The sequence below is a fragment of the Callithrix jacchus genome, chromosome 16 (genome assembly GCF_049354715.1).
Source record: "Callithrix jacchus isolate 240 chromosome 16, calJac240_pri, whole genome shotgun sequence".
Lineage (NCBI taxonomy): Eukaryota > Metazoa > Chordata > Mammalia > Primates > Cebidae > Callithrix > Callithrix jacchus.
The window spans coordinates 46,877,218-46,900,807 of record NC_133517.1 but is presented as its reverse complement, the minus strand read 5'-3'; the positions used below and the strand labels follow the sequence as shown (position 1 = coordinate 46,900,807).

General features: G+C 44.9%; 2 protein-coding genes across 4 annotated transcripts; both read right to left on the bottom strand.

Moving 5' to 3' along the window:
- Window positions 1-3,797, bottom strand: HEY1 (hes related family bHLH transcription factor with YRPW motif 1). 3 transcript variants are annotated; one of them, XM_008982817.5, is made up of 5 exons: window positions 3,540-3,797; window positions 3,187-3,262; window positions 2,963-3,058; window positions 2,617-2,698; window positions 1-1,734 (listed from the first exon to the last, which is right to left on the bottom strand). In XM_008982817.5, the coding sequence occupies exons 1-5, from the start codon at window positions 3,626-3,628 to the stop codon at window positions 1,151-1,153; spliced, it is 927 nt and encodes a 308-aa protein (XP_008981065.1). In that variant the 5' UTR covers window positions 3,629-3,797; the 3' UTR covers window positions 1-1,150. The 3 variants fall into 3 exon arrangements, with proteins under 3 accessions (XP_008981065.1, XP_002759069.2, XP_008981066.1); XM_002759023.7 differs by having other exon boundaries at window positions 2,975-3,058; XM_008982818.4 differs by lacking the exons at window positions 2,617-2,698; window positions 2,963-3,058; window positions 3,187-3,262; window positions 3,540-3,797 and adding an exon at window positions 2,172-2,466.
- Window positions 3,758-22,364, bottom strand: LOC128929864 (uncharacterized). Its single transcript, XM_078352748.1, has 3 exons — window positions 21,821-22,364; window positions 8,135-8,190; window positions 3,758-5,056 (listed from the first exon to the last, which is right to left on the bottom strand). Exon 3 carries the CDS (start codon window positions 4,769-4,771, stop codon window positions 3,758-3,760), a length of 1,014 nt encoding a protein of 337 aa, XP_078208874.1. The 5' UTR covers window positions 4,772-5,056; window positions 8,135-8,190; window positions 21,821-22,364.
- Window positions 22,365-23,590: the final 1,226 nt, after the last annotated feature.

Below are 23,590 nucleotides of genomic sequence, written 5' to 3'. Positions count from 1 at the left end.
TACTGTTCTTTCTTTTTTATTTAGTCACAACACATCAGTACAACAGAGGTCAAACCCAGTCAGTGGAGGTCGTTTACACCTGCTAAAAGAATAAACCTGAAAAATGATATTTTATAGCCCAAATCAAATTAAATAAATCAAAGGAGGCAGGAAAGCCCTTTTAAATATCTCAGCAACCACAGTTTCATGCACCAAAAGGAAGACTCACATAAGAATTTCCAAAAAGAAAATATGGCAGTTCCAGGAAAATTGGATGCATGTAACAGGCTCCACTGTACTACTCAATTGACCGCTTGCACACCATGGTCCCTTATCCATGTTAACGTTTGTGAATTTGAGATCCGTGTGATTAAAAACTCACTGCATTGCTGGGGCTGGTAAATGCAGGCATATTCTATTCAATTACCTTCAGTTTCCTTTCCACCAACACTCCAAATGAGACCTAACTATCAGCTGCTCTCTCCTAACTAAATCAGAACTGCCAGTCCTGGCAGACACCAGCAGCTGGTCATATTGATTCAGGGCCACCAACAGTATGTACATTCACCTTTCTGCTATAGGAGGCAGAGAATTTACTAGTCTTCTTTCTTGAATAAAGCTGATCATCTGATTTGTCAACGCTTTGTTCAGAAATATAAAATTCAATATAGTTCCCCTCCCCCCAAAAGAATATTATTTATATAACACCTTAATCTGTCAAAATAGTAACAAACAGAATCATGTTAACATTAAGCATAGTGATTTGGAAAATTAATTCTAAAAACAGACCATAACTATACAAGGAGAAAAACAGACCAAAAATACTAAATGTTAAGATTCCCCAAATTTTGAGGCAAAAACGGAATCATTCTGGTTTACAAAGTAAATTAGGCACAGTGCAAACCTATCACAAAGTGTTGGCTTATACTTACTATTTCAATGAAATCTTTTGAACAAAATTTAACAACTAGTTTTTAAAAACTGCTAATACATGACATGATGAAAAAAACATTAAAAAAGAAAGGAAACCAACAAACCTTTAGTCTTAAAAAAAAAAAATTATGTGAAAGTGTACCTTTTTCTTTTTACTGACGACTTTAAGGTGATGTTGGCAACAGTCCAGCCCAGCTGGGATTTCAAACTTTCCCCTCCCACATTCTACATCAGTTCTTTAAAAAGCTCCAATCTCCGTGCCCCAAGGTCTATAGGGCTTGCCAAGGTTTGTAGCCTGCGTGGGTGCTGAAGGGCTCAGTGCATTGGGAGACAGTAAGTGGAAGGAGCCGAAAGAGAAGGGGAAAGCCGACAGGGAGGCCACTGAGGAGAGCAGAGGCTGCGACAGTTTGGAGGCGGAGGTGACCACGGGGAGCACCGGTCCGAGGCTGCCGCTAGGGGGCGCTCGCAAAGCAGGCGCCTCCGGATGTGCCGAGGCCAGCCTGCCCTGGTGGAGTGATTCCGTGGGCGAGGCCGTAGTGCCCGCGTTCCCGTGGCCGTTCTGGGGCAGCAACAGTGGGTGCGCGATGTGAGGGTGATGTCCGAAGGCGGTCCCCCAGGGAATGTGTCCGAGGCCCGCGTGGGCGCCGCTCGCAGCTTCGCGCTGGGAGGCGTAGTTGTTGAGATGCGAGACCAGTCGAACTCGAAGCGGGTCAGAGGCATCTAGTCCTTCAATGATGCTCAGGTAACGGGCAACTTCTGCCAGGCATTCCCGAAACCCCAAACTCCGATAGTCCATAGCAAGGGCATGCGCGTCAAAGTAACCTAACGAAAAGAACAAAAGAAAAAATCTCAGGGCTTTGCTCATTTCCCGCATTTCTTTCAATCCCAGAGGCAGCCCTTCCTGGCAGATACCTGCATCCCTTACAAACAACACTCAAGGGTTCTTCCGAAAGTCTAAATATTTTGGAGTCGATCGAAATCTTTGCATTAATCAACATGAGCAGAATGTGTTTGCTAATGCAAGTTCAAAGTCCAATTAGAAGCTCCAGAGCAGAAACTGGAATTATACCCTACCAGCAGATGAAACTATGTTCATTCCTTTAATGTTTTCCCTCAACAACAACAAAAAATACATCAAGGACAGAGAAACCACAGAGCAGTGAGATTCATTAGACACACAGATGTAAGTTATCATCGTGGAGCTTTTAGGCACTTGGACCTCAGTAAAGCATTTTCCTGCTGGAGACAGACACACAGACCTTGGTCTCCTGTTAGGTTTTCTCTACTTAACCACAATACATTTCTTTCCTCAAGAGGCTTGTGACAGCACATTTTTTTTCAATCCATATACCAGAATAAGACCACATATTGTTTTTGAATGCTTTTTCTCAAAATAGTAATGGACAAATGTGAGAGCTACCTGATCTGAATCAGGGCTGTCACAACTTTTGAAGATCTCACAAATAATAGGTATTTTCTAAAAGATGCACTAGCTCAATCTGTAGAGAATTGGAGTGGTGAATTCACTGAACAAAGATTCTATGTGCATTTCAAAATGTACCGACAGGAAACTGCATACACCACATACCGTTGTCTCCACACCACCAAAGAATCATCAGTCAGCTACTGCACCAATCCTGGCTTTCAGTCGCTGCTCACTCTATGCCAACCACTCAGAGCCCCCACCAGGTCTAGGAGATGTACCTTTCCCTCCTGCGGTATGCAGCATTTTCAGGTGATCCACGGTCATCTGCAGGATCTCGGCTTTTTCTAGCTTAGCAGATCCCTAAAGATGAGAATGGCAAAAGATTGATTTGGCACAAGGTCCTTTGGGAAACAACTTAAAATATGAATACATATAAGCAAATATGTATGCTTTGTAAATCGTAAAGTATGTACTAAAACAAAATCAGTTGTCTTCACAAAATACGTTGGCATCTGCGTACGAATTCATCTAGGCACAGCGACACGGTTATTTTCCAAGGCGGATGAGATTAATGGGGGGAAGGAGTCAGAAGGTGCAGACAGCTACGCAGAGAGCTTTACCTACTTGCTCCATTACCTGCTTCTCAAAAGCACTGGGTACCAGCCTTCTCAGCTCAGACAAACTGTTATTGATCCGGTCTCGTCGGCGCTTCTCAATTATCTGCAGAAGGCAAGCAAAACAAAGGAAGGCATTTCCATTACGACTCTGAATTTCAAAGACAAAAAAAAAAAAAAGGTGGTTATTTCAGTTAATTAACAAAAATAAAAGGAAATTGCAAAGAGACTCACTCCTCTCCGTCTTTTTCTGGCCAAAATCTGAGAAGATGTAGTTGGGGACATGGAACCTAGAGCCGAACTCAAGTTTCTGAAAAGAGAAAAAAAAACGAACAAAAACTGAAATTGCCATTAAACGAGGGGAGGTGACCTAAGAGATTGCCCCCACTCCCTCCCCGCACTCAGACTGTTTTGCAACTTGGGCTGGAAAGCGCCACAGGAGTCTCCCTGGCCTCAGGCGGCCGCCAGCCCGCGACGCGCTGAGGTCAGCGCAGGGCACCGGCGCGCCAAGGGTCCTCGCCCGCTGTCACCGCGGCCGGCCGGCGCTCGCCTCCAGCCCTGGCTCTGCTCCGCCGCCGCAGGCTCACCCATTCTCGTCCGCACTCTCCTTCTCCACCTCGATGGTCTCGTCCAGCTCGCTGTCCGAGGAGCTGTACTCGGGGTGAGCTCGCTTCATGCTGGCTGCCCGGGGGCTTCAGGAGAGGGTCGGCGCGGCGGGCAGGGAGGAGTTAACTACAGCGGCGCCTCTCCGCGCTCCGCTGCTCGCGTTCCGCACACACTGATCCCGCTCACGCTTTGCCTCTGGTTAAAACTCAACCATCCTTTCCCACGCTAAACCCCTTCCCAGGGCCCTGGGGAGGGCGAGGGAGTGGGGAAGGCGGGCGAGGGGGCGGGAAGGCGGGGCGGCAGCTCCAGGGCAACAACCGCCCCCCGGCCAATCCGGCTTCTCGCGCCGCTGATTGACAGCCGCTCCGGGAATGGGGCGGGAGAGAGGCGGAGGGCGCGAGCGGACCGCGCCCCCGCCCTCCGCGCCCACCCCTGCCCGGCGGCTGTGCGTCGGCTCCGCAGGGGCTCCGCCGGGCTTGCACTCTGGGGAAGGAGGAGGCGCGGGCGGCGGGGAGGCGCGGGAGGCCGGGCCAGGACACAAGCCCGCCGGCGGCCGCGGCCCCTCCCCGCCCCGCGCGCCGCGATTGGCCTGGCCGCGCGCCAGGGCCGCGCCTGCAGCGCCTCCGGTGAGCCGCACGCGCCGCGGGCCGTGGGAAAGTGCTGGCGCCGCGGCCGCCAGCCAATCGGGGCGGCCGGCGACGGCGACGGCGGCCGCGCTGGCGGCGGCGGCGGCGGCGGCGGCGCTGGGCGTCCGCATGAATGGAGAAGAATAGGCGGGCGGGGAGCCGGGCCGCGCGAGGGCGCGCCGGCGGGGGCTGGGCGGCCGCGGGCCGGGCCCCCGGTGTGAACCTGTAATCGGAGCCTGGGCGCCGACCGGCCCCGGAAGCCGCCGCCCAGCGCCACCGTAAATCTCGCCTGCGTGGCCGCCTGTGCCCGGCGGCTGGAGGCGCGCGCTGTTGGCAGGGCCGTGCCGGGTGCACCTGGTCGGGCCGCGCGCCGCGGGCTCCGCGGAACCCGAAGGGAGCCGGGAGAGGGGCGCCGGGCGCGTCCACGGTGGCCACCAGCCCAGGGGCTGGTCACATGGAGGAGCAAGCTGTGGCCTCAGGGGACGTTCTTTTTGGATTTCTGGGATCCAGGCCGCACAGGCAGCCAGATTCCTTTCCACAGGGGCTTCCCAGCAGCGGGATGGAATGAATACCCCTGTGCATCTCATTTCCGGGGAAGTGGAGCACTTGTTTTCTCGGCTGACTGGGGGGGGAAAAAACCCAACCGTCACTGGGGATGTCCATTATGCTGGGGTTTTTTGTTGTCCCCCCGCCTTCCCCCGCTCCGGCGTTGGCGGCCAGATCCTCTCAGCGGGCGACAGGGTGGCGGTGCTGGCGTTTGCGTCTAAGGCCGGCCTTGCTGAGCGAATACACGTCTGTGACCCCAGACACACACACATCTCTGGCTTCGGTGGCTTGGCGTGGCGTATACTGGGTGTTAGGTGAAGTCCGCCCTTCCCAAATCCCCCAGGAAGACAGATTAAAAAAAAAAAAAATACGTTTGTAAATCTCTAAACTGATTTCTGATTCCAGAAACAGGATGATTGTTTTAAATTTGAAAATCCGGTCTTCTGCCCCTTACAAAGGTGAAGAGCAATTCACATTCCTCTCAGATCCCCTCTGGAGCTTGTAGTCCTGTCTGTGAGGGAAAGCTTAATACTTATCCGTGAGGATAACAAAAGGCGTTTGCTCTTTGCAAAAAGCTTCCTGGTTTCTAGACTACTTTATTGATCTCAATGCCATCTTGTTTTTATCTCACTGTGTCGCCCAGGCTGGAGTGCAGTGGGGCGATATCAGCTCACTGCAACCTCTGCCTCCCAGGTTCAAGCGATTCTCCTGCCTCAGCCTCCTGAGTAACTGGGATTACAGGCACGCACCACCACACACAGCTAATTTTTTTTAATTATTATTTTTAGTAATGAGACTAAGTTTCACCCTGTTGGCCAGGCTGGTCTCAAACTCCTGACCTCAGGTGATCTGCCTGCCTTGGCCTCTCAGAGTGCTGGGATTACAGGCCTGAGCCACCACGTCTGGCCTCAATGCCATCTTAAAACACCTTGGATGCCAAACACTCAAACTGGCCCGCCTGGGCCCAATCCATAGTTTCTCTCTGGGCACACCCCCACCTCCACACCCGCCCCCAACACATACACACAGGAAATACAACCTCCTGGCTCCCACAGAAGCTTATTCCACTTCACATGGACTCCAGCCCTAGCTCCTCTGCTTCCCCGTCTAGGCTGGGCCCTTCCATCAGCCATCATGAGTTTGTTGCTGGCATGCCAGACCTCTGACTTCCTGAAACTCCACCGCATGCTGCCTGTCAGTTGTCAGCCCAAGGTCAATCCCACCACTGGTCTTTCTCTCTGGAGGTGCCAATTTTAAGGCTCCTTCCTGGCTCTCCCAGTCTTCAGTCCAGGGCATCAGTCACTACTACCTGCCTCTTCCCTCCCAGAACCTGATGCTCCAGGCTTAGGAAACCATCCCACCTGTCCTCCTCTGCCTTCCAGAAGTCCCTCTCATCGTCCATTCCTTTCCCAAAAGTAAACAGGCCATCCTTCCCCAGAACCAGTGTGTCTACTTCCCCTCTGGCTCTGTAAATTTTCCCAGCCTCTGGCATCTACAGTGAGTCAGCCTTTCCTGCTTTGGCCCATTTCTGCTGCCGTGGAGAGGCATGGACAAGCTGCAGATGTTGAGTGAGAGGAAAAGACCAAGTGAAGTTAGGGATGCTTAGCTCTACATTGGCATCTAAATGAAATATTGCTCACATGTTCATGATTACTTTTCTGTCAAAAAGGAAGTTCTCTATGACCAGGCACAGTGGCTCACACCTGTAATCCCGACAGGTGATTGAGAGGTCGAGGCAGAAAGATTGCTTGAGTACAGGAGCTCCAGATAAGCCTGGGCAACACAGCAAGACCCCCATTTCTTAAAAAGGAAAATTAAAAATTAGCCAGGCATGACATGCACTTGTAGTCCTAGCTGCTCAGGGAGCTGAGGTGGGAAGACTGCTTGAGGCCAGGAGTTCCAGACCAAGCTGGGCAACACAGCAAGATCCCCATCTCTAGAGAAAAATTTAAAATTCACCAGGCATGGTGGCTGGTGTCCTATCTACTCCAGGGGCTTAGGCTTGAGCCCAGGAGGTCGAGGCTGCAATGAACTATAGTCATGCCACGGCACTCTAGCCTTGGTAACAGAGACTCTGTCTCTTAAAAAATTAAAAATGAAGGCCGGGCATGGCGGCTCACACCTGTAATCCCAGAACTTTGGGAGACTGAGGCAGGCAGATCACCTGAGGTCAGGAGTTCAAGACCAGCCTGACCAACATGAAGACACCCCATCTCTTAAAAATACAAAGTTAGGGCCGGGCGCGGTGGCTCACACCTGTAATCCCAGCACTTTGGGAGGCCGAGGCGGGTGGATCACAAGGTCAAGAGATCGAGACCATCCTGGTCAACATGGTGAAACCCCGTCTCTACTAAAGATACAAAAAATTAGCTGGGCATGGTGGCGCATGCTTGTAATCCCAGCTACTCAGGAGGCTGAGGCAGGAGAATTGCTTGAACCCAGGAGGCGGAGGTTGCAGTGAGCCGAGATCATGCCATTGCACTCCAGCCTGGGTAACAAGAGCGAAACTCTGTCTCAAAAAAAAAAAAAAATACAAAGTTAGCCTGGCATGGTGGCACATGCCTGTAATCCCACCTACTCGGGAGGCTGAGGCAGGAGAATTGCTCAAACCCAGGAGGCAGAGGTTGTGGTGAGCCGAGATGGTGCTATTGCACTCCAGCCTGGGCAAGAAAAGCAAAACTCCATCTCAAAAATAAATAAAAATGAGGTTGTCCTGCTTCTTAACTTATTCTCATTTTTCAGTGAATCCAATAAATACATATTCTTCTATGTGCCATGAGCTGTGCCAGGGCCTGAAAAGAAAAGTGACCCAAAAATCATCAAGCCTGCACTCCTAGAACTCACATCCTAGGGAGAAGACAGAGAATACACAACTAAAATAGTTATGGATACACCAGTGCTTGCAAGCACTCCTTGGTAAGGAAAAACAAGGGGGTGAGGATTCTTTATGAGGTCTGGGAAGGCCTGTTCAGTGTTTGGAAGTGACTTAAAGAAGAGGTGAACTAGGTGGTTCAGTAATAACCAGGAAGAAAGGGGTGGAGACCTCTCCCATGGGTGATAGGATCAGAGGAGAGAGTTCCACTAAGGGCACCAGCCCCAATTTTCTCCCATCTGCTATGTAGAGGGGATTTATCCCTGGAGGCTTTAAGCAAAGAAACGATTTTAAAAGTCACTGCTACCCTGAATGCAAGGTACTTCTAGGGAATTGACCCATTCTCCAGCTTAAATGGGACTGCCCAGGCCTGGCCCCTCAGGAAAAGGACCTTTTACCAATTAGGGGTGGGGAAGTGGGTAAGCATTGCCTTTTACAATTCATCTGTCCTGAAGGATTACCCTTTTTTATTTTGCTCAAAGGCTCATTTTCTTGCCTGGTTTGTAGAATCTGAGTTCAGTTATTTACTTACCATTCTGCAGGCTGCTTTTATCTGCATTCCCTTGCAGAAGAGATACTTCAGATGTCCTGGAAGAGAGAGACACTCCAGATTTAAGAATTCACTCACAAGGCCAGGCCCAGGTGGGGGCCTCCCCAGAAGTAAACTGGTAGAACCTCCAGAAACAGTTCATCCTCAAATTCCAGCTGCAGCATTTCTCTATGAATGAGGCTTGGGGTGGCCAGCTTGTTGCAAGGGATGCAAGCAGTAGCTGGGTTTGGGACTTCCCAGGAGGAAGCCCAGAATCTTCAATGATTCATTGATGAGAGCATTGGCCACTGTGGAGGTCCCTACTGGGATACACTTCATGAGGCCCTTTCTCTGTCAGTTTGCTGGCGGGTGCAGGTGATCTCAATTGAACAAGCATGGGACATGGTACTCAAGAGAAGCAGAGGCTACCCCTGCACCTCTGAGAAAGCGGGGCTGCCTCTCTCTCTCTCTCTGACCTTTTAGTCTAAGTGCTGTATCCATTCTGAGGCAAAGGTCTTTGTCAAAACAACTTTCAGGTGAAGCCACCGAGTGGTTGGCTGAAACATTTAGAGCTGCTTGCTTAGGTATTTGCTTCACAAACTTGTATAAAGCCCCTAGTCTGTGCTGGGCACTGAGCCATGCCTAGAACAATCAGGCAGAAAAGCCACAATCTCTATCAAGCTGTTCACAAGTTCTTAGCTTGTGATATTTAAGCCTCAATAATCTTATCTGTAAAATGGTGATATTAATAATAGTTACTTTCTGACTGGGTGCAGTGGCTCATGCCTGTAATCTCAGCGCTTTGGGAGGTCGAGGTGGGCAGATCACGAGGTCAGGAGTTCAAGACCAGCCTGGCCAAGGTGGTGAAACCCCATCTTTACTAAAAATACAAAAAAATTAGCTGAGCATGGTGACAGTTACCTGTAATCCCAGCTACTCAGGAGGCTGAGGCAGGAAAATCGCTTGAACCTGGGAGGCAGAGGTTGCAGTGAGCCAAGAACATGCCACCACACTTCAGCCTGGGCAACAGACCGAGACTCCATCAAAATAATAATAACAATAATAATAATACTTTTCAATGTCACAAATAAAATATGATCAATTATGTGAAGCACTTGACAACAATGTTTGGCCATTAGTTAGCACCCAATAAACATCATCTGTTATTATTGGCTTTTAATACACCTTCTCTGCCCATGAGTACATAAACTCTGAGCACTAAGTTACTTCTGTGTTTCCCTCTCATACTCTGTTACACATCTAATGAGGTTGAAAGGCAGTATAAATAATTATTTGGTAATTGGAGATATTAAAACAGAGTCTCTAGAAAGTAATCTTTTAACATCAGGAGAAGGAAACAGGGCTTCTTATTAAGAGAACTGGATTAGTTTGAGTAATATAAGTATCTGCTATTCATTATTAGTGAGAGTTGTGTTTTTTGAATCTCTTATTAAGAAACATCTCCTGGGCATGTAGTGCTATAAATACATGTATAAGTTAGGAGTGAACTCATGGAGTTCATGGAGTTCCTTCATGAGAACACAGGAATGTTGACTAAGTGCCAGTTTTCCTTTGTTCCTCATGCTTGCTGCTTTCTCTAGATGCAGCATCTTAAGCACTGGATTGCCTTGTGGCATGTCATGCCATGCAAAAGTGCACTTCCACTATCAACTTTCCTAATTGAGGTCAGATGTAAGATGCCTTGGTGTTTCCCTTGAAGGAGCTGTTTAATTGGAACCCTAACAGGCTGCGGTATGGTACAGTGGAAAAAGCAGGGAGTTCAAGTCACCTGCCTGGGTTCAAGTCACTCTTTACTAGCTGTGTGACCTTCAGTTTGTCACCACACCTTCACCTCTGAACCTCAGTTTCCTCATCCATAAAATAATAGCTCAACGTTCATTTGGTTTTTTGAAAAGTAAAATGAGACCATGCATTTTTTCAAGTGCCACACAAATGTTATGCCTTATGCTTATGTTATGGTGATGATGATGATGTTTAGAATATGGAATGCTTCTTCCTGAGCCTTGCTGGACCACCAAGTCTGGAACTCCTGGCCTTCTTCCTGGGCTTTCCTGAGTCTCTCGTGCCTGCCAGTGAATCCCTTCACAGTAATCAACCCCATCTTTTAAAATACGTATATTTAAAATACCAAAATGCATTTCATAGAACATTAATTTCTCAAGATCCTTTGTAAATAAAAGAATCTGTTTCCAAACACATGTGGAAAACCACCTGTAAGATCTCGGGGCACATTACAGAGTGAAAAGCTCAGAGACGTTCTTACTAAAGAAGCCTTACTTACATTTGTCTAACTCAGCGCTTCCCAAACTCACCAATTACAGCACCGTTTTTTTTCCCACATAACATACGCTAACATTCCATTGAAACTGCATACCAAGGAACACACTTTGGGAAACTGTCATAGTATAAGGGTGGATGCATTTTGCTTTTGGTTAAAGATGACTGACCCACAAAAAAAATTAATCACAAGTGAAAAGCAACTTAATACAAATTATTACTAAGTCAACTGCTGAAATAGACCTTTTACTGAGTAATGTCTCATCACCCATTCCTCTTCCATCCCCAACCTTTCCGAGTCCCCTATGTCTCTGATTCCACACTCTGTTTCCATGTGTACACACTATTTAACTTCAATTTTTTTTGTTTTTTAGACGGAGTTTTGCTCTTGTTACCCAGGCTGGAGTGCAATGGCGCGATCTCGGCTCACCGCAACCTCCACCTCCTGGGTTCAGGCAATTCTCCTGACTCAGCATCATGAGTAGCTGGGATTACAAGCACACGCCACCATGCCCAGCTAATTTTTTGTATTTTTAGTAGAGATGGGGTTTCACCATGTTGACCAGGATGGTCTTGATCTCTTGACCTCGTGATCCACCCGCCTCGGTCTCCCAAAGTGCTGGGATTACAGGCTTGATCCACCGTGCCTGGCCTTTTAACTCCAACTTACAAATGAGAGCAAGCATCTGACTTTCTATTTCTGAAAGTTATTTGCTGACTAATCAAAGAAACCAACTACTTAAAAATAATTTGTATAACCTTTTAAATACTTTGTAATAAGAAACACCTTCATGGCACTTCATGGCACCATATACCAGAAACTGTTTTAAGAACTTCACGTATAACTGAATTCTCACAGCAACCCAGGAAAGGGGAGTTATTTTCTCCAGCTTTAGAAAAGGAAGCCCATGCAAAAGGAAGTAAGAGATTTGCCCAAAGTTGTATCTGAACCTCTGCCATTGGTTTGATTCCATGACATCCTCTTTTCCTCAAAGAATAATTTACAGTGTATTCTTTTCTCAGTTAAAATGATACAAATATTAACATACAGCATATAATTTTCTCAATTAAAATAATAGTTTGCATACTATTTTCACAACTTAAATAATTCAACTAGTTTTATTTTTACATGTCCAAGATAGCTCTAGATATAAATGACATAAATCTCAGGATGTCACAAAAGCAATCTGGGGAGTATCACTCCCTGGACTTGGTACCAAAACTGCATTTAGTGGAAGTAAAGTCTTGTTTCCTGGGTAGCCTGGTTGCTGAGATAATCGTGCAACAGTTGGGATATATGGCTTCTTTGGATCTGGTTTTCAAGAATTTCATAATTTATTGCTTTTTGTGTTCTTAGATATTTATTATAAATAAGTCCAAGATGATTTTAAATTATTGAAGTATATGCCTTTGGCACCACTAGAAAAAAAAATAAAGTATAGCAGGAGGTTCCATGTGAGCCCCAAACTGGAATTCACAGACTCTACATCTTTGAAACTAGAGGGCTGCCGATCCACTAAGTGATCTGTTTGCCTGAACTGAAACACACTGGAGCTTTGGTTTTAAAAGTTGAAAAGGTTTTTATTAAATATTTTTACCTTTTGATTCAGGAGCACAGGGCAGAAAGGAGGAAGAAAAGAAGAGAGAACAGAGGTTTTTTTTCTTTTTTCCAAAAAACAAAAAGTGTATAAATTTAAAAGGTAAAAATGCAATTCTGTTCCATGACTATATTATGCAGTGGTGAAGTCTTGACTTTTAGTGTATCCATCACTCAAGTAATGTACATTGTATCCATTAAGTAATTTCTCATCACCCATTTCCCTTCCATTCCCCGACTCTTCTGAGGTTCCTATGCCTATCATTCCACACCCTATGTCCATGTGTACACATTATTTAGCTCCCACTTAAAAAGTGAGAACAAGCATCTGACTTTCTGCTTCAGAGTTGTTTCAGTTAGAGAGAATGACCTCCAGTTCAATCCTTATAGCTGCAAAATACATGATTTCATTTTTTATGGACGAATAGTATTTCACTGTGTATATATACCACTTTTTTTTTTTTTTTTTTTTTTGAGACGGAGTTTCGCTCTTGTTACCCAGGCTGGAGTGCAGCTCTTGTTACCCAGGCTGGAGTGCAATGGCGCGACCTCGGCTCACCGCAACTTCCGCCTCCTGGGTTCAGGCAATTGTCCTGCCTCAGCCTCCTGAGTAGCTGGGATTACAGGCACACGCCACCGTGCCCAGCTAATTTTTTTTGCATTTTTAGTAGAGACAGGGTTTCACAATGTTGGCCAGGATGGTCTCGATCTCTTGACCTCGTGATCCACCCGCCTCGGCCTCCCAAAATGCTGTGATTACAGGCTTGAGCCACCGCGCCTGGCCTATATACCACATTTTAAAATTAAATCATCCATTGATAGACCCTTAGGTTGATTCTATATTTTCACTATTGTAAATGGTGCTGTGATAAATATATGTGTGCATGTGTGCAGGTATCCTTTTGATATAATGATTTCTTTTCCTGAATATATACCTGGTCATTATTTTTTAGTCCTTTGAGCAGCCTCCATAAAGTTTTCCATAGTTGTACTAACTTATATTCCCACCAACAGCATATGAGTTCTATTTTCTTTGTATCCTCAGCAACATCTGTTATTTTTTGATTTTTTAATAATAACCATTCAGACTGGAGTAAGATGATATCTCACTGTGGCTTCAGTTTGCATTTCATTGATCATTAGTGATGTCCAGCATTATTTCATATGCCTGTTGTGCATTTGGATGTCTTCTTTGCAGAATGTTTATTCATGGCCTTTGCCCACTTTTTAATAGGGTTATTTGTTGTTGTTGTTGTTGAGTTCCGTGTAAACTCTGGATATTAGTTCCCCGTTAGATGCATAGTTTGCTAATATTTTATCTTGAGAGAATAGATTTTTGAGTCACATTAGAGAAACGGCTTAGGACCAAAAGCTGAAAGCTATTTATATAGTAGATAATTCTGGTAAAAAATAACAACAATAATAATGTGACATCAGCACCAAATGACAATATGCTGCAGAGAACTGGGACAGGTTAATTCTGTACCACCACCCCATGCCCCCCACATATACATGCATATACACTGTCAAATGGCACTATGAAGGTACATGATGAGTAGGGCTTAGCTATAGAGGCAGTGCACAGGCCTTCAAGAGGAAGATTTCATTGACAAACAGCACTGAATATCAATGAGGCATTACCCAGGCTGAGAACTTAGAAAGGGGCCAAAGTCCTATGGTCTGGCAGGAAGGGTTAAGAATCATTGGAATATAGGCATTAATGTGACCTCATCTGTAGTCAAAGGCCAGTGGGGCCAGGTAATATTCTAGTCACAAGATACAAAAGAAGTGAAGCATGGTTGGATACCATTCCTGAACTGTCTTACCCCAAATTAAGATGCTGAAGTACTAACCCCCAATGTAATAGTATTTTGAGTTGGGGCCTTTGGGAGATAATTAGGTTTAGATGAGCTTATGAGGCTGGAATCTCTACAATGGGAATAGTGCCCTTATAAGAAGAGACACCAGAGAACTAATTCATTCTCTCCAGGTACCATCTTTCTCTCTCTCTCTCTTTCTGCCCCCCCTCCCCCTCACCCCCCTCTTCCTTGCCCTCTCTCTCCCTCCCTCTCTGCCCCATATGAGGACACAGTGAGAAGGCAGCCATCCGCAAGCCAGAGAGCCCTCATCAGAACCTGGCCATGCTGGAACCTTCATCTTACACCTCCAATCTCCAGACCTATGAGAAAATAAACTTCCATTGTTTTAACCACTCAATCTATAGCATTTTGTTATGGCAGCCTGAGCTAAAACAATTCCTATTTCAAAACTTTTATAGAATCTTAATGTATGTTTGTAAGTAGGCATTTTCGTTATAGATAAGTGTTCTATTTCTCAGCTTTTAAAATGTATTCTATTTTACTTGCCAGTAATTGAAGGAGCAAAACAAAATATACAAATTTTTGCCACTTAAAAGGCCTATTTTTAGAGCAAAATATATTTTTTCTATTTTTCAAGGATTTTTCTTTTTCAAATCCATTATAGATAAGTTAAAGAAATAAGGCAAGCTCCTGTCCAAATAAATGACAAAGAGCTTGGTATTTCTGGTAAGTATCAACATTTAAGAGGAGCTTGCATTTTTAGTCCGTAATTTTCTCCCCTGTTCTTGTCCTTTTTGACCTTCTTGTCAAATGACAGTGAAAGGAAGGGGTACTTTGTCTCTGCTGGAAATTCCCACCGTGAAGAACTGGCTCTACCGACCCTATCACCAATGCACAAGACAAATGAGCCCAGGACCCCTTTAGGCTTTCAACCCATCTACCTCTCAAGCCAGATTCCCAGAGTTCATTGTTCCTGGGGTTTCCTTTCACCAGCCTTGCAACTATCTCTCCGTGAACAGCCTTCCCAAGTGCAGCAGGCTGCATGCTCATCCTCCCTGAGAGTGCATGCTGAAAAACACAACTCACTTCCTTGGATCTCAATAGAATGTGTGCTTGAATAAACTTTTCTTTTATCATGTAAAAACACTATTAAAAGACTTACATAATTTAGCCATTTGGGTTTTATGTTTGTAACATCATATTTAGTAATTATAATACATATTATGTAGAATAAAAGTAATGTTTTTTTTCCAATGAAAGATAGTGGAATAGAGACAGATGAGTTGGTAGAATTTTTCAGGGGTTCAAATACATGTCATAAAATGTCGAGGGTGGGTCCCTCTGTTGCCAAGGCCAGACTGCAGTAGTGCAATCACAGCTCACTATAACCTCAAACTGCTGGGCTCAAGTAATCCTCCCACTTCAGCCTCCAGAGTAGTTAGGACAACAGGTGCATGTCACCATGCCCAGCCAATGTTTTTAAATTTTTGTGCAGAAGTGATATCTCCATATTGGCCAGGCTGGTCTCAAACTCTTGGTCTCAAGCAATCCACCAGCCTCAGCCTCCCGAAATGCTGGGATTACAGGTGTGAGCCACCACACCTGGCCTAATTTTTAAAAAGCAAAATATATTCAGCTTCGAAGACAGCTTGATTTGTCTGTGCTTATATGTGCCATCCATCACATGTTACTGCCTCAATCCATGCACATTAGCACAATACTATGTAAAGGACCTTTGAAAAAATTTATCAAAAATACTGAATCTTCAAGCATATTTTTCTGAGAATTCACAGCTCTGAGTTAAAAGTTTTTGTTCTCTGTAAAATATATGCCTCAAATAATTTTGATACGGAGTTTTAAGAGTTGGTTTAATATTTCCTTGGTATTAAAAAAACTGAAAAGGGCCAGATGCGGTGGCGTGTGCCTGTAGCCCCACTAGGGAGGCTGCGGTGGGAGGATCGCTTGAGCCCAGGAGTTCTGGGCTGTAGTGCACTATGCCGATCGGGTGTCCGCACTAAGTTCGGCATCAATATGGTGACCTCCCGGGAGCGGGGGACCACCAGATTGCCTAAGGAGGGGTGAACCGGCGCAGGTCGGAAACGGAGCAGGTCAAAACTCCCGTGCTGATCAGTAGTGGGATCGTGCCTGTGAATAGCCACTACACTCCAGCCTAGGCAACACAGCAAGACCCGAGACCCTGTTTCTAAAAAAAAAAAAAAGAAACATGAAAAATGTTAATTGGTAGTCTTTAAATTGGTCACTAACCAAAATTTTACTCTATCAATTCATGTTAAATTTTTTTAGTACTTAATTCAAACAACTTCTGTTTCTTTTAAAATTTTTTGTTTAAAACACAGAGACTTAACTATTTATTGACCATTTGCAACACTTGTTGGGCTTTTTTCCCTTGAAATTTGACTAGAAGAATTGATTTCTTAATTTCACATGCACATACACAAACATGATCTTGCTTTAAGATTGTTAATGTTTTCTACACAGTACGCTATGCTGGAGGCTGTATATACTCTGCCTTCTTGAATTAGACACTTGGGCTCACATGTATGCACACTGCAAAAACCTTGAAGAAGGCTGACAAGAGCACATTATAGTCTCATCTTCAGCATTTTCTCTCTGATTCTCCATCTTGATCTCTAGGAATAATTTTTATATTGCTTCTTCCATGTGTTTACTCATGGACTCTGATCTTTGGGGCTCAATTTTTTTAGTGCAAGACAGAGAGTAAGAATATGTTCATAGATGATGAGTGAAGAAAGAATTGTGCAGAATTAGATGCTTCAGTACAATGGACAAGAGCACTTTATTGCCATTTTCCCCATTACCTTTATTTGTAGGTTCGTGGAGTTCAAAGAGAAAGTGGGAAAGGGTTGTGGTGGTCTGTGCCATATACTGGAAGAGAAGGGGGTCTCATAAGAAAACAGGGCAGGAGTGGAACGGCCCACTGGAAAGTGATTATGAAGCCTATGAGAACAAAGAATATGAAATGGAATAAGACAATCTAGTTAGGTTTACAAACAGAAGGGGGAGATTTTGAATGCTCATCGTACATAGTTGAGGTGATACAAAAAGAATACACACATAGAGGGAAAAAGTCCTGGAGTTGGAAATCTGCTAGGAATGAACCTGGATTAAGAGAACAGCTTCAGGAATGGAAAGAATAAGGGGAAAAATATGAAAAAAATATTGAGCAATATTTGGCAGATTATTGGATGGAGAAAATACTGCCCTGATAGGTAGTGAGTCAAAAATCATTCTATTTTCTTGCTCTAAAACCGGTTCTCAACTTTTAGCAGGCATCAGAATCACCTGGAGGAGGAGACGCTGCTGGTGGTGGACAAAAGACCACACATTGAGAACCACTGCTCTAGAAAACCATTCGTCTTTGCTGATGGAGAAACCTGGCTCTAATAGAATATAACTGAGGAGAAAAGGAATTGCTTGGCTTCAAGGCTATCCATCAAAAGATCATCATGAGTTACACAGTATTCAGCTATGTGTCTCTAAAATCAGCCAAGCTCTTTTACATAAGAACTTTGTACTTTCCTGATTCATTCAGGATACATGTTAAATTCCTATATTGATTGTATGAGGTTTCAGGTAGTTTTGTTGATGGTGGTAATGGTTTGATGTTTAAGACAGTTGCTGCTTATCTTGAGAAACCATGAACTCTCAAAACGTTTCCCAAGAGAAGGGCTCCATCGAGAAGAAAGGAAGCCATTATTTCCCCTATGTCAAAATGAAATGTTCAGACCTCTGCAACCTAAATAAATGAACAGATAAAAGACAAAAGCATAGATGAGATCAGCCTTCAAATCTACAAAGGCAAAATAATAAATAAGGAGGAAATTACAATGGTAATAAGAGAATTTAAGAATATATATAAATTATTTTAACAGAGAAACTGTTTCTCCAGGGCCTGTAGTTCAAAATTGTGTAAGGCACTATGATTCACCCCCAAAACTGGAATATATATTCAGACCCTAGAACTGCAATGTTTAAACCAGTGGTCCTCAACCATTAGTGAGTATTAGAATTACATGGAGAGTTTAATAATAGACATAGATTTAGGGTCCCCTCCCACATAGTATGTGAATCAGTAGATCTGGGTAGACTCAAGAATTTGTAGTTCAAACAATTCTCAGATGATGCTGATGCAGTATCCTTGGGACCATACTTTAAGAATTGCTGTTGTCAAAAGCCAAAATAGACAAACGGGACCTAATCAAACTCCACAGCTTCTGCACAGCAAAAGAAACATTCATTAGAGTGAATCAGCAACCAACAGAATGGGAAAAAATTTTTGCAGTCTACCCATCTGACAAAGGGCTGATAACCAGAATTTACAAAGAACTAAGACAGATTTACAAGAAAAAAACAAACAAGCCCATTCAAAAGTGGGTGAAGGATATGAACAGACACTTTACAAAAGAAGACATACATGAGGCCAACAAACATGAAAAAATGCTCGTCATCACTGGTCATCAGAGACATGCAAATCAAAACCACATTGAGATACCATCTCATGCCAGTTGGAATGGCAATCATTAAATCTGGAGACAACAAATGCTGGAGAGGATGTGGAGAAAAAGGAACACTTTTACACTGTTACTAGGAGTGTAAATTAGTTACACCATTGTGGAAGACAATGTGGTGATTCCTCAAGGACCTAGAAATAGAAATTCCATTTGACCCAGCAATCCCATTACTGGGTATATACCCAAAGGATTATAAATCGTTCTATTATAAGGACACATGCACACGTATGTTCAGAGTGGCACTGTTTACAATAGCAAAGACCTGAAACCAACCCAAATGCCCATCGATGATAGACTGGACAGGGAAAATGTGGCACATATACACCATGGAATATTATGCAGCCATCAAAAATGAGTTCGTGTCCTTTGTGGGGACATGGATGAACCTGGAGACCATCATTCTCAGCAAACTGACACAAGAACAGAAAATCAAACACCGCATGTTCTCACCCATAGGCGGGTGTTGTACAATGAGAACAGATGGACACAGGGAGGGGAGCATCACACACTGGGGTCTATTGGGGAAAAATAGGGAAGGGACAGCAGGGGGTGGGAAGCTGGGGAGATATAGCATGGGGAGAAATGCCAGATATAGGTGAAGTGGAGGAAGGCAGCAAATCATGCTGACATGTGTGTACCTATGTAACAATCTTGCATGTTCTTCACATGTACCCCAAAACCTAAAATGCAATTAAAAAAAAAAAATTGCTGTTGTCTATGATTCACAATTTGGCCACATACTAGAATTATCTGTGGAGCTTGCTTTTTTTCATTGCAATTCACAGGCCACACCTCAAAACAATTAAAATTACAATCTCTTGAGTTGTAAACCCAGGCATCAGTAGTTTTTGAAGTTCTCAGGTGTCTCCCACATGCAGCCAAAGTGGAGAATTTCTTCTCATGTCAGTAGTCGTCAAACTTCAGCACACATTACCTGAAGGACTATTAAAACACAGATTGCTGGGCCCCTCTCATGGAGTTTCTGCTTCTGTAAGTCTGGGTTGGGGGCAAGAATTTGCATTTCAATCAAGTTCCCAGATGATGCAGTCAGTCTTGGGACCATACTTGGAGAACCACCGTGTAAGACTAACTTCAACCCTGGCTGTATTTGGAATCTACTGGGGTGGAGAGCTGGCAAAAAATACTGACGTTGGCTCCGTTCTCAAAAACAAAACAAACAGAAGCAGATTGGGATATAATTAGTTTGGGTTGGGGTCTGGCATGGGTTGGGGTCTGGCATAAGTATGTTTTTAAAGCTTCCCAGGTGATTCTGATATGCAGTCAAGACCTGGAATCACTGCAAATCCAAGCAAGGTGAAGACACAGTAAATGTATCACCTGTCATGTTTGCAGCTCATCTGTATTTAAAATGGCCTATTCTAACCAGAATATATTTCACCTGCCATATGCATTATCTTTACTGAAGAAATATACTACATTGAAATCAATGTAAGATCATGACTGACATTTCTAAATTTAAGAAACAGGGCTAGGCACAGTACTCATGTCTGTAATCCCAGCTACTGAGGAAGCTGAGGTGGGAAGATTGCTTTAGTCCAAGGATTCAAGGTTATGGTGAGCTATGACTGTACCACTGCACTCTAGCCTGGGCAACAGAGCAAGACCCTATCTCAGAAAGGAAAGAAAGGGAAAGGGAAAGGAAAAGGGAAAGGGAAGGAAAGGAAAAGACTAGGTTAAGCCAGGAGGGGATTCTCCCCACCCATTTCATTGCTATAAAGGCAACATACTGTCTGAATTTTTTTAATGTTACATGGTAGCCCTCCCCTCTGGTGATCTACAGCCAATCATGTAAACAGAAACATTATAACTATTATTATAAAAGTAGTTTCCTATAAATGAGAAATTACGCTTATATCTAAATAAACTTGAAGCCTGATCAAACACCCTAGCTCTGCGAAAATAACCCTGGGTTTGGACAACACAACCTAGAGTAACATTTTACTGTCACTTAGTGTTTCTGAGTATACAGGGTCATTTTAAATCACATAGCATGGAAGTAACTTGTCTGCTACAGACAGTAAAAGCTGAGATTTGGGAATAGAGTTGGGGTGTAGAAAGGGAGAGTATCAAAAGGAGTCTGCACTTAACTGGGGCTTTCTTGAACAGCTCTATCATATCGTTTAGATACATGTTTGTAAATAATTACTTTCTACTTCAATTTTCACAGAAAATAGTGATACTATTTTGTTTTGGCAGCTGATTAAGTAAATTGCCATGCATGACCCTGCTAGACTATACTATGCAAGGTCCACTTCTTATGCCTCAGAAATTTAGCACTGGAAAAGAGCTTAGGGCTCACCAAATCTCCTGTAGTTTAGGACTGACTTTACACCCACTAGGGCAGCCATAACCAAAAAGACAAACAATAGCAAATATTGGTGGGGAGCTGGAGAAAAACTAAGCCCTAACGGTTGGGAATTTATTGCCAGTTTGGAAGCAGTTTGGCAGTTTCCTTAGAAGTTAAACATAAATTTACCAACAACGAAGCAATTCTGCTCCGAAGTTATCTATTTACCCAAGAGAAGTGGAAACATGCTCACACAAAGACCTGCATGTACACGTTCATAGCACCATAAGGGCAAAAAGGTGGAAACAATTCAAATGCCCATCAACTGATGAATGGATAAACAAAATGTGTTTCTACCCAGCAATAAAAAGGAAATACTATGGATACATGCTACAACCTGGATGAACCTTGAAAACATGCTTAAAGAAACCAGACACAAACAGTGACATAGGATTCCATTTGTATGAAATGTCTAAAATAGGCAAATCTGAAAGAGACAGAAAATAGATTCCTGGTTGCTTAGAACTAGGGAATGGGAGAGGTTAGCTTTATGGGGTGGATTAATAGCTAAAGGGGACAGGTTTGGGGAATTTGAGGACGAAAATGTTCTAAAATTGACTGGTGATGGCTGCACGTATCTGTAAATATCCTAAAATCCGTTGAATCATACACTTTTAAAAATATTTTTATTTTATTTATTTATTTAGAGACGGAGTCTCTCTCTGTCGCCCAGGCTGGAGTGCAGTGGTGCAATCTCAGCTCACTGCAACCTCAGCCTCCCGGGTTCAAGCGACTCTCCTGCCTCAGCCTCCCGAGTAGCCGGAATTACAGGTGCCCACCACCACGCCCAGGTAATGTATTTTAGTAGAGACGGGGTTTCACGATGTTGGTCAGGCTGGTCGCAAACTCCTGACCTCAAGTAATCCGCCCACCTCGGCCTTCCAAAGTGCTGGGATTACAGGCGTGAGCCACCGCGCCTGGCCGAATCATACGCTTTAAATAGGTAGATTGCGTGGTATGTGATTTCTAAATAAAGCTGTTATTCTTTAAAAAAAAAAAGTCATCGGAATGTGTGCACTGGGAAACTTCAGACGCAGATTTCCATCAGCCTACCTCTGAAACCACCGCCGCTGAGGCGACCGCTAGGTGCATGCGCGGGGGGCCGCCACCACCTCGTTAGGGCGAGCCCAGGTTAGAGGCATCCCCCTAGAAGCGCCCGGCTCCTGGCCCTCGCTGTCCCGCCCGTGGTCGCCGCTCTTTGGCACCCCGGCCACAGCCCCCTCACAGCAGGACGCGGAGAGGGCAGGGTCCACTTCTCCCGTAAATACTATAAAGAAAGCGCGTTCCCCGCGGCGCCCCGACAGCCCGTAGGCACACGTCCCGCAGAGTCCCCAGTCCCCACGGTGGGCCAGCGGGCTCCTGAGCTGTCCAGGCCCCTAAACTATCACAAGGAGGATATTTGATGACCGTCTTTCTTCCCTCGCCCTCTCCCAACAAAGGGGAACTGGCCTCTCGCTTGACCTGGCAAGCGCTGAGGTTCCCTAAACACGCTTTCCCCCTATTGTGTGCAGACCCCCACAGGGCGGAGGCGAGCGGCGCGACCCCATGGACTGACGCGGCCCGGAGCCCCGGGCGCCCGGACCTGGCGGGCCCTCCCTGGGCGGGCGGGCGGGTGGCGCGTCGCCCGCGCCGATCCGGGCGGGGGAGGAGGGGCGCTGTAATTGCAGCGCAGCTCGGGTTCCCACGCTCCTATTGTTGGCGACTTTGTTTCCAATTCCCATCACGTGTGCTAATTAGTTAGAGCTGCTGGCTGGCTGGGAGGCGTGTGGCTGACCTAAAAGCAGAAAGATCACTTCCTGTAGGGAGCCGGGCAGGCTGAATACTACTGGGGCTTCTTTCTCTCTACTCCTCCTCCTCTGCGCCTCCTTCTTGGCCTCCCAGGAGGGTGGGAGAGGGAAAGGAACGGAAGGGGAAGAAATGCTGATTGCGGAGCAAATGCCACTGAATTGCAATAGCAACTAAAAAGCTGGGGCAAAAGGGTGGGGTGGGGTGGGGAATGGAAGCGGGGAGTAAGAGCGGGAACAGTGGAAGAAACAGGATTAAATGAGAAATTCCCATTAGACCTCTAATGCTTTACAAAATGCCTTTCACAATTTTGATCAGTTAATCTGGTCAAGATTGGGATAATGGAGGAATTTTTTCATTTCCTCCATTTACGTGCAGGTTTTTAAAAAATCTGTCTTCACCCTCTGAATAAAGCAAGCACAAGCATCATTGTATACAAGGAAGAAAAAAAAAAAAAAAAACCAAGTGAAGCAAGTCAGACTTTTGAGTCAGTGACTTGCCCTTGGACCTAAGCTTCTGAGTTTTATTCACTTTGGCACTATACTTTTAGTGGGGGTGCAGAGTAGTCAGAGACTAACAGAGGACGGTATTAAGTTTGAAATAAATACATAAAGTACCATTTTTACAAGAAAATGGTTCTTTCTATGTTTCTTGGCTTCTTGTTGGGCTGCAAGATTTAGGACCGCTCTGATTCTCCTAATGGAAGACTCTACTTACTTTGAAGATACCATCATATCCATACTTCCCTATAAACAAAAGGAAAGTGGGCATTTATAAGAATTCACCTTATATGTAGTAGCAATAGGAAGATTTTGTCCTTTCTTTTGGAGGTATGAGGTCAAGAGTAACTCCATTCAACATGCATTTAGCAAGGATGCTCAGAGCATTTCCTATGTGCTGGGCACTGGGCTAGGGCTAGAGGCAGAGATAAAACATCCAGAACCTATCCTTAAGTAGCTTACAAATCTAGCTGAGGAAACAAATATGTATGTAGAGCAACAATTAAGAATGACTCAGAAATGGAGGTCTGTACTTGAG

Coding starts and splice junctions, on each gene's coding strand:
- HEY1 (XM_008982817.5), bottom strand. CDS start 3,628: ATGAAGCGAGCTCACCCCGAGTACAGCTCCTCGGACAGCGAGCTGGAC. Junction 3,059..3,186: donor CCAGAAAAAGACGGAGAGGA/GTGAGTCTCTTT, acceptor TGCCTTCTGCAG/ATAATTGAGAAGCGCCGACG. Junction 1,735..2,616: donor GCATACCGCAGGAGGGAAAG/GTACATCTCCTA, acceptor TCTTTTCGTTAG/GTTACTTTGACGCGCATGCC.
- LOC128929864 (XM_078352748.1), bottom strand. CDS start 4,771: ATGAGATGCACAGGGGTATTCATTCCATCCCGCTGCTGGGAAGCCCCT.